This window comes from Glycine soja, chromosome 15, assembly GCF_004193775.1.
Source record: "Glycine soja cultivar W05 chromosome 15, ASM419377v2, whole genome shotgun sequence".
In the NCBI taxonomy this organism is placed as follows: Eukaryota; Viridiplantae; Streptophyta; class Magnoliopsida; order Fabales; family Fabaceae; genus Glycine; species Glycine soja.
This window is the reverse complement of record NC_041016.1, coordinates 51,722,712-51,739,528: the sequence shown is the minus strand read 5'-3', so window position 1 is coordinate 51,739,528 and position 16,817 is coordinate 51,722,712. Positions and strand designations below refer to the sequence as shown.

General features: G+C 32.2%; 2 protein-coding genes across 4 annotated transcripts; one reads left to right on the top strand and one right to left on the bottom strand.

Annotated features, from left to right (window-relative positions):
* Positions 1-2,708: 2,708 nt before the first annotated feature.
* Positions 2,709-8,143, top strand: LOC114387446 (primary amine oxidase-like). 3 transcript variants are annotated; one of them, XM_028347640.1, is made up of 5 exons: positions 2,709-3,059; positions 3,514-4,924; positions 5,899-6,012; positions 6,495-7,042; positions 7,733-8,143. In XM_028347640.1, exons 2-5 carry the CDS (start codon positions 3,599-3,601, stop codon positions 7,941-7,943), a joined length of 2,199 nt encoding a protein of 732 aa, XP_028203441.1. In that variant the 5' UTR covers positions 2,709-3,059; positions 3,514-3,598; the 3' UTR covers positions 7,944-8,143. The 3 variants fall into 3 exon arrangements, with proteins under 3 accessions (XP_028203441.1, XP_028203440.1, XP_028203439.1); XM_028347639.1 differs by having other exon boundaries at positions 3,411-4,924; XM_028347638.1 differs by having other exon boundaries at positions 3,408-4,924.
* A 3,005-nt stretch (positions 8,144-11,148) lies between these two features.
* Positions 11,149-16,817, bottom strand: LOC114386323 (cycloartenol-C-24-methyltransferase). The gene is made up of 14 exons (XM_028346296.1): positions 16,660-16,817; positions 16,456-16,574; positions 14,639-14,705; positions 14,095-14,168; positions 13,927-14,011; positions 13,777-13,832; positions 13,629-13,683; positions 13,086-13,133; positions 12,690-12,773; positions 12,349-12,465; positions 12,163-12,246; positions 11,923-12,048; positions 11,653-11,750; positions 11,149-11,395 (listed from the first exon to the last, which is right to left on the bottom strand). The coding sequence occupies exons 2-14, from the start codon at positions 16,518-16,520 to the stop codon at positions 11,332-11,334; spliced, it is 1,023 nt and encodes a 340-aa protein (XP_028202097.1). The 5' UTR covers positions 16,521-16,574; positions 16,660-16,817; the 3' UTR covers positions 11,149-11,331.

Below are 16,817 nucleotides of genomic sequence, written 5' to 3'. Positions count from 1 at the left end.
AATTTATGATATTATTAGCAAATTAATTTAAAACTATTTTATATTAAAAATATACATGATAAACTAATTTTAATATGCTTTATTATATATTCTTGTAAAAAAATTTAACATTATTATATAAATATTAATTAACATTTTTTATATGAAGTTATTAAACATAGAGTGAAAATTTTATTTATAATAAATATATTAACTAATTAGATTTAAATTAATGTTTACTTTAAAAATAAAATTTTATAATATAAATATTTTTCAATAAAATATTTATTTATGACATTTTTTAAAATTATTTTATATGGTTTATAAGTAAAAATAATATTATTGGATTTGAAAGTAAAAAAAGTAAAATTATCGAGTCTTAGCGGTGAAATTATATTAAATACTCAAAGAAAGATATTTTCACCCATAATTGTCCTACCTGACTCAGGATTGTTTCCTCATGAACCATACTCAGGATTTTTATAATTAAAAACAAAAAATAATTTGATTTATCATATTATTAATGAAGTAATTTAAAACTATTTTGTAATAAAAATATTTTCAATAAATTAGTTTTAATATATTTTATTTTATATTCATGTAAAAAAAATTAGTATTATTATACAAATATTAATCAACAAAATCTTAGTATATGAAATTATCAAACATAAAGTCAAAATATTATTTTATAATAAATATATCAACTAATTATATTTTAATTAACGTGTGAGTATAAAAATTTCAAGTTCATAATATAAATATTATTCAATAAAAATATTTATTTATGAAATTATTTAAAATGATTTTATATGATTTATAAATAAAAATAATTTTATAGCCATTATGGATTTTTTGGAATGTGTATTAAGTGTATGATTAATATTGTAGAATTTAATTATAAAATCAATGGAAAGACAAGACTAAAGAAATCATATGGTTGTAAAATGTAATCATTTATAACTTTTAAAATAATAATAACATGTATAGAAGAAAATAAATAAATTATAGTCAAATATTTCATCTAAAAGAATAAAAATATAATCATATTTACTATAAAGACTACAAAACGGAGTATAATATATTGTGGAAAAATAGGCATGATAAATATCGCTTAAGTAAATTAATTACTCTAATATATAATTTATATATATATATATATATATATATATATATGTATATTATTCTGAAATGTAATATTAAAAAATAAATTACAAAGAGTCAGGGGGGCCTACCTCCTAAGTACATCCACCCCTGGTTTCCTGAATTGCTTGGGGGCGTTACATTCGTAGTGTGTGTTTATGAAGGCTTCATTTTCAAGGTCAACAGGAATACGTAAACAACCAGTAAGATGGAGGTACCTATAAATGGTACACAAAATTTAAGGAAAATTTTGTATGGAATTATAAAATTGCAGCCACTTCAATTGGGAGTACTGTGTGGAATAACTCTTCATTGCTTTCAAACTTTTATGAAAAAATAGTTCTATTTTTTAAAATTAACAATAAATACAGACAATTTATTTTTCTCTTTTTTAATCTTTCCATTTTTTTTTTGTAAAATTAAAAACTAATGGATGTAATGTTATATATAGTTTAATAAAATACAATACCTATACCACTTTAACAATATTTTTTGGACTATTTAATAATAGATTTAACTAAATTTTTAGTCCCTAAAATTTTTTAAAATTTTGATTTTAGTCTCTGAACAAAAGTTTCTTCGACATCGTTAAATGTTTAGTCCATAAAAAAAATTTGAGTGGTGAAGATTCCTATAAATGATACACAAAATTTAAGGAAAATTTGTATGAAATTATTAAAATGCAGCCACTTCAATTGTGAGTACTGTGGGGAATAACTCTTCATTGCTTTCAAACTTTTATGAAAAAATAGTTCTATTTTTTTAAAAATTTAAAACAAATACAAGACAATTTATTTTTCTCTTTTTTAATCTTTTCATCTTATTTTTTGTAAAATTAAAAATTAATGGATGCAATGCTACATATAGTTTAATAAAATATAATAATATTTTTTGGATTATTTAATTTTAGGTTTAACTAAGTTTTTAGTCCCTAAAATTTTTCAAAATTTGGGTTTTAGTCTCTGGACAAAAATTTGCTGGACATAGTCCCTCAACTTTTTTCCGTTAAATTTTTTAGTTTATAAATAAAAGTTTAACTCGCCAAAATTCTTAATTTTTTTAAATTTGATTTTTAATCCTTAAAATCCATTAAATTGTTAAAAATAATAGGGCTCAAACTTTTGTTGAAGGACTAAAAGTTGATTTTTTTAAAGTTTATGAATCTTGAGCCGTCAAACTTTTGTTTAAGGATAAAAAGTTCAGCAAAAAAGGTTAAAGAACCATAACCAATTAAGTTTTTATTCAAAACTGAAAACTGAATTTTAAAAAAGTTTAAGGACTAAAACTTAATTCTATCCTATTAAATTTTGTTAGATCTGATCACAAGACAAGTGAATTAGGTGAGTGATTAGAAACGAAACTTATCAAATAATAGTGTAGTCATTTGAAATTGACGTTTGAAGAAAAAACAAACGAAGAAATAATGAATCATTGGACTTTGGCGAGTAATACTAAGTCACCGCTTGCTCTAAAATTGCAGAGAGATATCAACGGGATTGAATCTAGCAGGATCAGTTTTTCATAACATGTTGAGTTTAAATTCCCGATAAAAAAGGTGTTCACGTTTAACCAGTCGTATCTCTAATTGAATTGTCTCCAAAAAGACATGTGGGGGGAAAAAATTGCACACAGATTATGTAAGCTAAGAGAATAACATCTAGTGTGGCTTGGAGTTCCGCATTTTGATATTTTGGTGCGTTAAAGTCAAGTTATCCAATGTCGTGTTGCGAGAACGCCGTGGCAATGACTTGAACGCTGCTTTGTTTACCATATATTTCCAATCCTCACTGCGCGCCTTGCATGTGTAGTCCTTAAAAGCATATCAACACAGAGACTGTTGACACCTCACTCCTCAGCTTGGACCCTTCTGTGCAATAAGTTTATAACCTCAGGCAGTGCCTTATGTTCCATGGTGCAGCTAAAGAACGAGAAGAAAAATAGTAAGTAGCCACTAGTTATGGGATTTTGGGTTTATAATCAGGGGATGCTGTCGTGTTGAGAACTATGTTGAAGTTGTGTATGTATATGATTTAAATGACTAGTAATTGTTTCCTCATTGTGATACAGAATTAATTTATTTGTTCAATGAAGCCATGTGATCTGTTTAAATAGATGCTCTGTTTAGATTCTTTTTATCAATTTTTTTTCCTTTTTAAATTGTACCATTAACTGATAATCCATTTAATTGCAAGTGGGTTGGTTGTGTTGTGTGTAGGAGATTACTAGCTAGTAAGTTTTGGAACGCAGAATCCTAATTTGTTTTTAATTTGTGAATACCATTGTTGTAGTAGAGACTAGCAGCCAAATTTTCCCTCTCATCTTGCAAGTGGTGGTGGGACTCCTCCAATTTTCAATTTCAACAGTGACCTTAGTAGTCTATGTTCCATTTCTTAGGTCTTTTACTATATATATTCACGTGAAGCTTTCATCTCTGGTCTCAATACTATTCACACCTCTCTCTCACTCGTGATATCTATCCATGGAGGCCAAAAACTTGTGGCGCTTCCTTGTTCTTTCAATCGGTGTGGTACTAGTTTTACTTGTCACTCGGCTTCCCAACAAGGAGGCTCTAGACTGCAACCTTTACTCTGGATGGTGCACCTCAAAGAACCGCTTCTACTCTTCAGCACATCCTAATAACCCGATTAAGAAACCATCATCATTTTCCACATATCATCACAACCAACACCATGATGAATCTGAGATTCCTGAACACCCTCTTGACCCTCTAACCATCCAAGAGTTCAACAAGGTCCGCACCATCCTATCCAACCACCCCCTCTTCAAGTCCTCATCCACCTACACTCTCAACTCAGTTGTCCTTGAAGAGCCAGACAAAAAGCTAGTCCTCAAATGGAAAAAGGGTGATCCACCCTTGCCTAGGAAGGCTTCCGTGGTTGCATATGTGAAAGGAGACTCTCATGTGCTCACTGTGGACCTCGAAACCGGCCAGGTGGCGAGCCACAAAACCACCGGCTCAGTCTCGGGGTACCCCACCATGACCATGGAAGACATGGTGGGGGTACTAGAGGTTCCCCTCAAGAGCACTGAGTTCAACCGCTCGATCACTAAACGCGGTGTCAATTTAGCAGACCTGGCTTGCTTGCCAATCTCTTCAGGGTGGTATGGGACCCCAGTGGAGGAGAACAGAAGGTTGATTAAGGTGCAGTGCTATTCCAAAGAAGGCACTGTGAACTTCTACATGAAACCAATTGAGGGTGTCACTGCCTTGGTTGACATGGATAGAAAAGAGGTGCTTGCAATTTCAGATAATGGCCAAAACATCCCTGTGGCGAATGGAATTAACACTGACTACCGTTACTCCATTCAGAAGCTGAATGGAGAGTTGAGGCTACTGAATCCAATATCCTTGGAGCAACCAAAAGGTCCAAGCTTCACAATTGAAGGGCACTTGGTGAAATGGGCAAACTGGGAATTCCATCTGAGACCAGACCCAAGAGCTGGGACCATAATTTCACAAGCCAAGGTGAGGGACCCTGACACATCAAAGCTGAGAAGTGTCATGTACAAAGGGTTCACCTCTGAGCTATTTGTGCCTTACATGGATCCCACAGAAGGGTGGTACTTTAAGACATACATGGATGCTGGTGAGTATGGATTTGGGTTGCAGGCAATGCCACTAGACCCCTTGAATGATTGCCCACGGAATGCTTACTACATGGATGGTGTGTTTGCCTCTTCTGATGGAACACCATATCTCCAACCCAACATGATTTGCATTTTTGAGAGTTATGCTGGTGACATTGCGTGGCGACATGCCGAGTGCCCCATCACTGACCTCAAGGTAAGCATTTTACTCATGCCAGCCTCATCATACTAAAGTGTCATGTTAATTGTGATATTAGAAATTCAGTGTTTATTTATGCTGTTATTATTTATTAGTGATACTTTTCGAAATGCCAGGTTTTTTTACAATTCTTTTACTTTTTGTTTCTTTCTTTCCCAACCACTTATTCTAACTTTTGCTGCATCAAATATAGTTTGTAGCTTGTTTTCATTTGGAATTTAATTTGTTATGTGATTGACTATGCTATATGTGCTTATGCTTAGATGGATTATAGAGCACGAGTATTTCTTTGGTATGTCCTTATGCATATGTTGTTGATTATGATAAACTGGACCAGAAATTACTGAATACCGTAGAGCGGTGTAATCATTCAAATTATGCACCTGATATAAGTAACAGAGATAAGTTTGTACAGACTATTTTCCTTGCTTCCTCAAAACCGAACATAAAAGAATATACTGATATCCCAGACTTTTTTAGAGGTCTGTTTAAAATCAGTTCAGTAAATAATATTTGATAAAATGCTAAGTTTCAATGACAATGCTAACCAAACATCACATATCTGGGATAAAGTGGTGCTCCGCTCCTGGACTTCTTTCTTCCTCTTCTCTAATCAAAATGTTTTTCCTACCTACTACTACTACTATTATTATTATTATTAACAGGAGAAGTATACGTGCTACATAACATATAGGAATTATATGAAGTTGGGCACATTGAGATACGCGTGACTCTTCCACTGGCTTTGAACTCTGAAAACAATGTAGTTATGGTGGCATTTGGGAATATGTGCATACTGTTAAAATCATGGACATAGTGCTAGTTTCTAATTATGCACATTCATAAAATTATGAAATTTGAGTATTTTCTTGTTGCCAGCTCATTAATCACGAATCATGATGCCTTGCTCTTCATATAGTCCAAAGGATTTTATCTCTTAACTTATTTTTGGGTTTGTGCTACTGTGGCAGGTTACAGAAGTGAGGCCAAAGGTGACACTAGTGGTTAGGATGGCAGCAGCAGTAGCAAACTATGACTATATCGTGGATTGGGAATTTCAAACTGATGGGCTAATCAGAGCAAAGGTTAGTGAAGGAAATTCAATTTAGTTTCTACATATACTTTTTTAGGATACAAAGACCTAATAACCTCTGCTGGCATGTGTATAATAAACTAATCAATGTGATGTGATGCATTAACATATATATAAAGTACGGCTCCAATCCAAACTTCTTGAAAACATAGTGTATGGTAAAGTAATCAAGATGTGATGTGATAAAATAACATACATAGTGTGGCTGCGATACAAAATTCCTGATAACATTTAACATTAATCAGTCAAGTGTGACCACAACTTTATGCAACTTTTTCAATAATGTCTCCCTTGCGCAGTGTGTTATGAGTTAAATTGTCATGTTCACGTAATAAAAAATTGGACAACTTGCACTATAGATTGATGGTATAGGGTAAGATGGATGAACCTTTGTAGATTGATGGTAATGTTTTGTCTCTTATTGTATTTGTATTCAATAGTTTATGTTAATATCAAGGCATTTGTCTGACGCAGGTTGGACTGAGTGGTATCTTGATGGTGAAAGGAACTACCAATGAGAATATGGACCAAGTCCCTAACCAAGAATATCTTTATGGAACCCTTTTGAGTGAAAACATTATTGGTGTAATCCATGACCATTTTATCACATATTACCTAGATATGGACGTTGATGGCTCTGACAATTCATTTGTTAAGGTAAACATAAAGAAGCAAGAGACCTCTCGGGGAGAATCACCCAGAAAGAGTTATCTAAAAGCTGTTAAAAAAGTGGCAAAGACAGAGAAAGATGCTCAAATAAGACTTCAACTTTATGAGCCATCTGAATTCCATGTGGTGAACCCATTGAAGAAGACAAGGGTAGGGAACCCCGTTGGGTACAAATTGGTTCCCGGTGCCACAGCAGCTAGCCTGCTGGATCCAGAAGATCCACCACAGAAAAGAGCAGCTTTTACCAACAACCAATTATGGGTCACTCCTTACAACAAAAGTGAGCAATGGGCTGGTGGCTTATTTGTTTACCAGAGCAAAGGCGATGATACTCTTCAAGTCTGGTCCAACAGGTCAACGATTCTTTTCATGATTCTACCTTTCCTTTGCCATGGTTCAATTCCAATTGTATAATCACGGCTGTCACATTTGCTAAAAAAAATCACTTACTGACAAAATAACTTCGAAGGGACGTCTACAAAGAGTACTAACAATACACATATATACTTTGAAATATTTTATGTTCATAATTTTTTTAACGTTTTCTTATAATTTTTACATTAAATATTTATTTTTTTAGTTTCTTAACCAATACCTTTTTCTATCATTGATTTAAATTCATGTAGGAAATAGGTCCACTTAAAAGGAAATAAGACTCATATATTTGGTAGAATCTACATAAAATTTTAACTAATTATAGAGTTTATTAGAAAGAATGTGAGTATGTGATGAAAGAAGTTATTTTGTTAAATGAATCTCACGGATCACAATCTCAAGAAATTAGTTGTTGATTCTCAATCAATAAATTTCTTGAGTTCATATCTTGTCTTTGTCATGATCAATTAAAGGGAGAAAAAAAAATCCGTGTACTGAATAAACTTAGGTTCCAACTGATGGAAAATTAAATTACTTAGATCAAATCAATCACTTACATACTGATAGAAAATTAGGTATAATATGACTTTGAATTTGGTGCCTAGTGAAGACATTGTATTATATTATCAATTTATTAGATTGTTGTCTGCTGATATTTTAATATGCAGGGATCGTCCAATTGAGAATAAAGACATTGTGTTGTGGTACACAATAGGGTTCCATCATATACCCTGTCAAGAGGACTACCCTATCATGCCTACTGTATCATCAAGTTTTGATTTGAAACCTGCTAATTTCTTTGAGAGAAATCCAATCCTTGGAGTCCCTCCCAATTTCGAAGATGATTTACCTGTTTGCAAGGCTCGTGATTCAGCTTGAGATCCCATCAGTTGGTGTTTAGTCTAACTAGATGCATGCTTTATTTATACATGTAACAATTGATGCCCAAACTTAACTTTAAATAATTAGTATAAGGGTAGCTAAACCTAGATTATGATGTTAAAAATCTAGAATGTGACTTGAATCAATATAATATAAATAAATTTGTGAATTCAATCACAGGTTTGGATAACACAAAATTCACGGTAGCTTTCAAAGTTTGGAGTTCCCGGGTCAATTACATATGACCTAAATATGTTGTAGGTTTAGTTAGAGATTTTTTTTTTAATTTTTGGTTCATGTAAGTTTATTTTTCTAATTTTAGTTTTTTATAAGTTTTGCTTATTTAATTTTGGTCCATGCAAAATTTTAATTTTTATTTATAGTCCTTATAAGTTCGCAATAACATGAATCAAAATTGAAAAAACACAAATTTGCAGAGATTAAAAATGAGCAAAATATCTTAAAGGAATCAAAGTTGAAAAAACACAAACTTATAGGAATCAAAAATGAAAAGACGCTAACTTAAGGAACCAAAAATATATTTAAGTTATTACATAATGATTCAGATAACATAATGCTAGCTAAGTACAAACCACAATTATTTTTTACACAATTTTGTCATTAATATATAATATAACTAATTTTTTTACCCATACGATGCACAGGATGAACAAAGGATTTGAGTATTTTTTTTGGATATTATTTTTTTATTTAACGGTAAGAATCAACGCATACATCTACAAAGAATATGATAACTTTTACTTTTTGTTATAACTGATGTCACAATTTTATCTTAAATGTATTATTTACTTCTATTTAATAGAATTAGACAACTTAACAATATTTACTAAGAAAATATTTGAGAGGGTAAGGTATACCTAGGACTTGAGTGGGTGAGGTATCCATAAGACTTAAATGAAATTATTATATGTCGTGGATGATTGCATGATTGAGTGATCACCTTTTGGTGATGTAAATTGTTGTGATTCCTTGTATTATTCGATAGTGAGGATCAAAAGAAGGGAAATCTTCCGTTTGGGGTCAAGCAGGATCGAGTACAACAAAGTGAAGTCAAAGCAAGATGCATGTCGATCGAGGATTGACACGTATGTGACATGTGATAATGAAAGTGAAGTGAATCTTGTGGGATGTTTGATTGTTTGATTATACTTTGTGAGAGGTATGACCATGTTGAGGCAATTATGCCCTTATAGAAGGAGAGATCACGATTAAAGGATTCATAAAACTTGTGAAACACCATCTCATATCGTGGCAATGAAATCCACATTGATTCATGGGACAATCCTAGTGGGGAGAGACGTTAAGGAGTCAATCCTCAAAGTTGTTGGATGACCACAGAATTGTAATTAGGAAATGATTGTAGGATGTAACTATCCTTAGGGGTATGGGGCCAAGTGGTGGCTACTATCATAGAGCCAACTTGATAGCCTTGACTGAAGCGAGCCATTATCAGTTGGTGAGAGTCTATCATTGTATCGTGGTGAAAATTTGTACTCCCAGCATTCATCCTAACTAAAATATTGTAAGACCACTGAGTTTTGAAAGTTCTAATGACACTTGGCTAGTGAGAAATAAGTCACAAAATTAGTATTGGAAACAAATAGGGTGTGAGTGAGACCAGTAGACAATCATATCATCGTGGTCAATAAATTGTGTGTGACTTCTTAAGTCCATTTATGCTAGAAGATTCACCCTTATGTTTTATTTTTTAGGGTCAGATGGCAACACTTATAGGGATCATAAAGATATCATCTTCTTCACCTTCATTGTCCTTGTCATCGTTATATTTCTTTTGGGGTTTAGTTTGACATGTAGTGTTGGGTTTAGTGATGACAACTCTAAGTCTAGGATATTTTCCTTTTCATGTATTTTGATATGAGTAGACCTAGGCTCCAAAACTTTTAGCACATATATTGTAGTTAGAGATATCCCATTTTATTCATTTTGCTTACTCACTTTTAAATGTATGATTCAAAGTGAAAAGATAATAGGTTTTTTTTCTCAAAAATTTAAATGACACGTTTTAATTGCTACATGGTACCAACTTTAAAAATTAATCAATGAAAAGTTTCAAAAGTTCTATAAAATTCCAACTATGTTTTCTTAAGTTACAATATTTGAGCAATTAAATGGAACTACACATTTATCAAATTAAAATAAGTTTAAATATTGATTATATGTAAATCGGAAACTAGGATGTTACAACAGACGCACAACAGACAAAAGAAGTTTGTTTTGAGACAACAACTACTTCTTCAATAAGGCTATAAATAGTAAAAGTTTTGAGGTCTATAAAAGCAACATCAAGAAGCAATACAAAACATAAGAATTCATTCATATCATAATAGTGCGGAGACTATCAAAAAGTGTTTGTTGTTCAAATCTACAAAGCATAGAAAGCTTCATCTTTTACTTAGCAAAATTACTTGTTGTATTCAAACTTATTTGTATATTCTCCTTGAGAGATTTGAATACTATATTCAATTTGAATATTATATTCAACTAAATTGTCGTTTGGAAAGTCAAAATTGACTTAGTCATAAAAAATATATTTGAGTGTTCTTAATCTCAGATACAAATTAAGAGTAAATCAAAAGTAACATAAAAAATACTTATTATAGTCAAAAGTGACTGTAAAAATCCATTTTTAATTAGTTGTGATTAATGGAACTCTAGTTGGTATTTCACTTCTTCCTGTGTTAGTTGACGGGATTAAGATACGAAAGACATACATTCCCATCTGCATTATCCGACCTCTTCAGGATCAACACTAGCAGATTGGCTGTAGATCCTTCTCCAAGTGTGACTCGAGTGGCCTAAATCCATCTTTGTTACCAGTTCATTATTTGTTTTTTAGCCTAAAAAGTGTACAAATTTAATCTTTTATTGGTTTAAGTTAATTAGGTCTCCATTTTAAACTTAAGTAAACTAAAGTCACAGATATCTTTCTTCTATGTAAACTTTTCAAACTCTTATTTTGTTATCAAAATACTTATAACTTGAATTGATTGCTTTCTATTAAAACATTACTAACTAAAAGCTTAGTTTTCATACCAAAAAAAAATCAAAATTTTCCTTCTTCAAATCCTAGATCTCATATCTTATAAAAAATTCCAAATTTTATTAAGTTTTCACTAAATTTCTTGATTTCAAATTTTAAATTATTTCACATCCCAAAATATATCATAAACTCCAAAATAATTGAATACAAAATAATAATAAATTGAAGTGTTGGTAAACAAAACAATACAAAGAAACAGCAAGAATCACTAGGGCAACAAGGCCAAAAACAATCCTAGCTTGCGATTCACCCTACCAGAATCACAGTAACTGATGAAAACAGCAACCTATTTGTACAACCAGCTTAGTTCCTGTCTGAATCAGGCTTCCGGGCCAAGAAGAAGTACATTGGTGTGAAAATCTCTCTCCTGGAAGAGTAACAAACACAAGACATGTTTCAGATTAGTCAGTGTTAGTTAATCTTCATATATTATTAATAGATGTTTCTCTCAAGGATAAGAAGGACTCAGATTAGAGACCTTGAGGATTAAAAATTGCCACATTGATGAGGAGAACTGTACATGTTGCAAAGAGCATCCTCATTTTTACTCAGGTGAAAAACTATATCCATAAATTTCATATGCATGGCTAGAAAGTGATATTATGAGATAGATGCGAAACTTACTTTCCTCCTTCAACTAGTCCCTCTGCAGCCTTCTCTAGGAAATCTTGAACCCTTAGACTACCCTTTGGAGCCAGTCCAACATACTCCAGAACCTTGACCTACAAACATAAATTTGTAGCCCGAAACCAATATTGAATGAGTAATAAAAGAAATGAATCCTAAAATTCTCAACATGCAATCAAATTACAGAACTCTACAAGGAATCATACCCAAGACCAAGAGACACACAAGTAAAATAAATTTGCAGATATGCTATTCAATATCAATTACCATGTTTTTGGTGAAAAGTCGCCCGACAGCAGTTAGACGGAAGCTACTCAGTGAGAAATGACTTTTGTCTAAAGGCAAATACCAAGGAAGAGGAGAGTCCACTGCTAGATCTTTCTCCCATATTACCTTTACATAGAAAAAGGAAAGAATCCCCCCTTAGCCAATTAGGTAGGTTCAACTTTTGAATTTACAAAAACCAATACTAGTGAAAGGTAAGACTAATAAGAAATTGATGTTCACCTCAAAACCTGCTTGCTTCAGAGCTTCAAGACACTTAGCAGTCAATCGAATGTCAGGTAGCCCATCACCAATCTCAATTTCTGCCTGTAACAAGGAATTTTATCTATTGAATTACAAACCAAGAGGTTTCAACAGAATTAATAGATAAACCTCCAACTAAATTCAATCTACGCCACTGTATCATACCTTGATTTTTTGGTGCTCTGGGTTTTGGGGATCAAAAGAATCGGTCATGCACCATTCATAAGCAGCAAAACATTGACCAGGCTTTAACACTCTAAAAATCTCTTTATAGCATCCATACTATCCATAATTCCATGGCAGGAAAAATAAGTGTCAGACAATACAAATTATAGACACCATTTTATAGAATCACAATTAACACATGTACTTCATGCTATTATGCAGGCCACATTGAAGTTGCTTCATAATACTTTACAATTTATGGGTGAATGGGTAGATAGAAAGTTATTGCAGGGGGAAAGAAGAATGTGAAACCAATTAGAGTATAAAATACTGGCACATACAGCATCTGGTGCATGGCAAGTGGCTTCAATCGCATACACTGCATCAAAACTGTTGTCTGGTAATGGCATTTTCATGAAGTCAGCCTGCATTATCAAATATGATCATGTTATCTATCACTTCAAAGCAATATCAATTTTTTTTTCTTGAGGCTAAGATCACATGTTTGGTTATGCTTAATTCACAATTGCATTTTAGCCAAAAAGCTGTATCTTCAGCATTTTGATTAAGTTTTTTCTGAACACAAAACAAGCTAATCCCAATTCTCTAAATAGCATATTCAATGTAACATTTATAACTGAAGTAGAACAATTTTATAAAACACTGGACCAATAGGTGCTGAAATAAAAGGCCTCCTACACCCGTTAAAGGGAAATAATTGATCTACAAAATTCAACCTTGACAAAATTGCAAGTCTTGTCCACTCCAGCAATGCGATTGAGTTCCTGTTAATTAGCAAAAATCTGTTAGTGATCAAAGTATGTAGAAAATGTACTATCATCTTTCAAAAAATATTGAGAACCAAATAATTCCTTCATCAGAGATATAAGATGGATTGGATGTTAAGGGAGAAGGGAAGGAGGGGAAGGTCACGGGTTCGATCTCCTTTACTAACAAAAATTAACATTCTAACAATTAACATTTGCTGATAAAAAAAATAGTAATAATAATAACTCCTTCATCAAAAAGGCTTTTAAGAACTATTTAACACGACAGATATATTAAATTAATACAAGATGACTGTCATAACCTAAAAGTACATTTAAGTACATAATTAAAACTTAAACAATGCATCAATTTTAGGTGAGAACAAACAACATTACCAACAGTGACAGTATACTAGTATATGACGATTGAAATAAAGGTCAAAAAGACTGTGTCAATGCATAACAATTTACACCTCAAAATTGTTTCAATGCACTTAATCTCATAACACATACCTTTCCTCTTGTTATCTGGTACTCATTGTTATTCAACCCGGTAATTGAAGTTAAGCTGCACAGATACCCCTTGATTTTTGTTAGCTAGTAAAGTTAAACAGTGAAAGACAAAGGAAGAGGAAACCTATATGAAATCAATCTTGTTTACCTGAATCGAGAAATTTCTCTTAATGGTCCCCCAATTCCACATCCAACATCCAAAACCTAAAGCAAATTATAAAGGCTCATGAAAATTTAAAAAATAAAATATTGTAAATCAGACATCAGCTTGCTTATTTGTTTTATTGAAGATGAAAACCTTCTGCCCTGGCTTCAGTCCAAGTTGTGAAGCAAGGAAGTGTTCATGTCTTTTGATGCTCTCTCGAAGAGATTCTCCTTTCCATCTGCAAGACAAGAAAATTATCAACATGATCAAAGTAACAGAAAGTTCTTCAATTTGTTATCGCAAAATGAAGTAAACAGACACCTGGGTGCAAAATGGAAAGATTCCCCCCAGCCAAACTCATAAAAGCTGGTAACAAGATCATAGTATTTATTAACCTGAAAACACATGCAGATCTTATCAAGTTATCATATTTGTTTTGCAGATAATCAAGTTAATTATAATTAAGACAAAAACACATTACGCCATAACTTCACATGTCACAAGTTATAGAACATCACTTATGATCAAAGAACATAACTGTAAAGGAGTAGTAAACATTCATTAATAATTAAAAGAAAATATTGCTATAATTTGATCATCTCAACATGAACTTGGCTTAACCAATCCAATGACCTAAATATTCAAAATATGGTTTGGATATTTCTTCAATATCAATTGGATACCTACACAAAAACTGTAAAGATTTCAAGTTTCCAGAAAAAAAATGTTTCCCCTTTGGAGAAAGACTAAAAATAAAATCATAAAGAATGAGGCAAGGCTTACAGTAAGCATCTGAAAAGAAGGTTAGTGCTATATAAGTTACAGGTTAAAAAAAAGAAGTTCCCAATATTAATATATCTCTCACCATATCGGTATAATTAGCTTTTCTCTCTTCCTCTTGACCTCCATAGCAAACATGATACTTCTCATACCTGAACCATAAAATCAATTGCATTTATAAGCCCCATATTCGAAAAGAAAAAGAAAATGAAAAATTATCATGCATAACAATAGCCATAATTTTTTTTTTCTTAGCCATATTCACCGGTTATAATGATTTACAACAAACTCGTATATTCTTAAATGGCATAGTTATGCATATACCCCCAAATATAGCAGTGTTATTATATTAAATAACACAGAAATACATGATTACTCGTCCACGTATAATAAATAGACTAAATATAATTTTAAATTTTCATAGCAGCTCGCCAATTTAAGTGTAGCGAATCAACATCAATCCATAGTACTAAATTTTCCTTAGTTTTACCAATCAAATTTTTAGATATTCATGATTACTAAGTTGAACAAAATAATGAAACAGACCCAAATTTACAAATTAGAAATTTCAGAGACACTGTTCAGGTAAAACGCTTAGTTCATCTGATATTCTGATCCAAACTAAGAGAATTGAACTCCAGAACAAAAATAGCACAGCTAGTAAAATTCTGAAGCCATTGTTCATTTTCATTTCAACTAGCACATTCGTAATTATCGTCAGAGTAATATTTGCTTAGCAGCAGGAAATCTGGAATCATTTTTCAGTTTCGTTTCACCTATTCAGTCACATCTGACATCAATATGCTGCTACTTTTTCATAAAGTCATCTTTTTCATAAAGTCACAAGCTGTATGAGACAAGGTGGACCCAGATATGTTTAATTTTTCCAAAAAGTCCAAAACATTCCACGCAAGATCATACAGATTGAAGCTTTTAATTCTCGCCCCCAACATTTTAATATTCTTTAATAGAAATGCATACCGTGATCACTTTACATCGGATCAAACCAGAGAGGATTCTTGACTTATCTTTTTCTTTCATTTCCATTCACTAAAAAATTCATTAATCCCCATCTCCCAGCATTTTAATTTTTTTTAAATAAATTGATCCCCAATATTCATTCATAGTTATAGAGTACTCAACCCCTGAACCCTGTATTATTAGATTCAATATTTTTCCATCCAAATTTAGCAAATAATTACAAATATTAGCATTTTAATAAATAAAAAAATTTACTAAAACCCATTATTTTTCTGTCTTTAAAAATAGAATAGAATAACCCAATTTTTGCATCCTATAATGCCGTACCAAAATCCTTTAAACCAGCTCGTAGCACCAGAAACATTCTCAAGTACTGACAAAACTGGATTCGACTCCGCTTTCACAAATCAGTTGAGAATTGTGACAAAATCAAATGAGTGGTGGAAATTTGACACGAACAAAATATGACAAGACATGTGTTTATGTTTTATTAGATACAAATATTAATAAACAAATAAAAAAACTAAAAGAAGCAAATCAATGTTCATACCAAAATTCATTTCCAAATCGAATGTAAACACAGCTACATATTCACGACAAACTTAGGAAATCAACTCCCTGATTAAACTGAAAGAATTCGGCGTCGGTTGATTCACGTTTTGATAGTCAAATCGAACGTATATAATTAAATATAAATATATTATATATAATAAAATCTAAATTTAATTATAATCTCAACAGTTAATTTTTTAAATTAATATTGTACTTAATTCTCTATAGTGATCTCTCACCTAAGGAGAGCCGAATCCCTCAGAAAAAGTGAGTCCAACCGAGACTCAAAGTCTAAAACCGCATGCAGCCATAAATTTCTGTTTAGAAACATAAAAATAAAAAAGACAGAAAAGAGAGAAACATATATACTTCTGAACGGCAGAGAGAACTTCGGCTTTGTCAATCTTGCCACCGAGATTGGATGCCAAATCCATAGCTGCTGCAACCTACGGTGCCTTCGGCGGAACTCAAAACGACTTTGTTTCGATCTGAACACAGAAAGAATTTATTTACGTTAAAGTAAAAAGAGGAGTGAGTGAGGGGGAAAGGCGAAAAGGAGAAGAAGTGACTCACATGGGAATGGAGAGAGAGATAAAAGAAGGCGGAGACAACGATGAATTGGGAACGAACTATGAGAAAGAGAGATTAGTATCTTAAATAGAAAAATGGAAAAGTATGCTTCAAAACAGAGCATGTGCGAGCCCTCATGTGTGTCCTTTTTGCTAGCGGGA

Bases quoted from the DNA above. Each gene is read 5' to 3' on its own strand.
- LOC114387446 (XM_028347640.1), top strand. From the start codon at position 3,599: ATGGAGGCCAAAAACTTGTGGCGCTTCCTTGTTCTTTCAATCGGTGTG. The intron at 4,925-5,898 runs GTAAGCATTTTA...CTACTGTGGCAG, and splicing joins GCCCCATCACTGACCTCAAG to GTTACAGAAGTGAGGCCAAA. The intron at 6,013-6,494 runs GTTAGTGAAGGA...TGTCTGACGCAG, and splicing joins ATGGGCTAATCAGAGCAAAG to GTTGGACTGAGTGGTATCTT.
- LOC114386323 (XM_028346296.1), bottom strand. From the start codon at position 16,520: ATGGATTTGGCATCCAATCTCGGTGGCAAGATTGACAAAGCCGAAGTT. The intron at 14,706-16,455 runs GTATATATGTTT...TTTATGGTTCAG, and splicing joins GTTCTCTCTGCCGTTCAGAA to GTATGAGAAGTATCATGTTT. The intron at 12,247-12,348 runs GTATGATACAGT...TCCTTGTTACAG, and splicing joins CAGAGCACCAAAAAATCAAG to GCAGAAATTGAGATTGGTGA.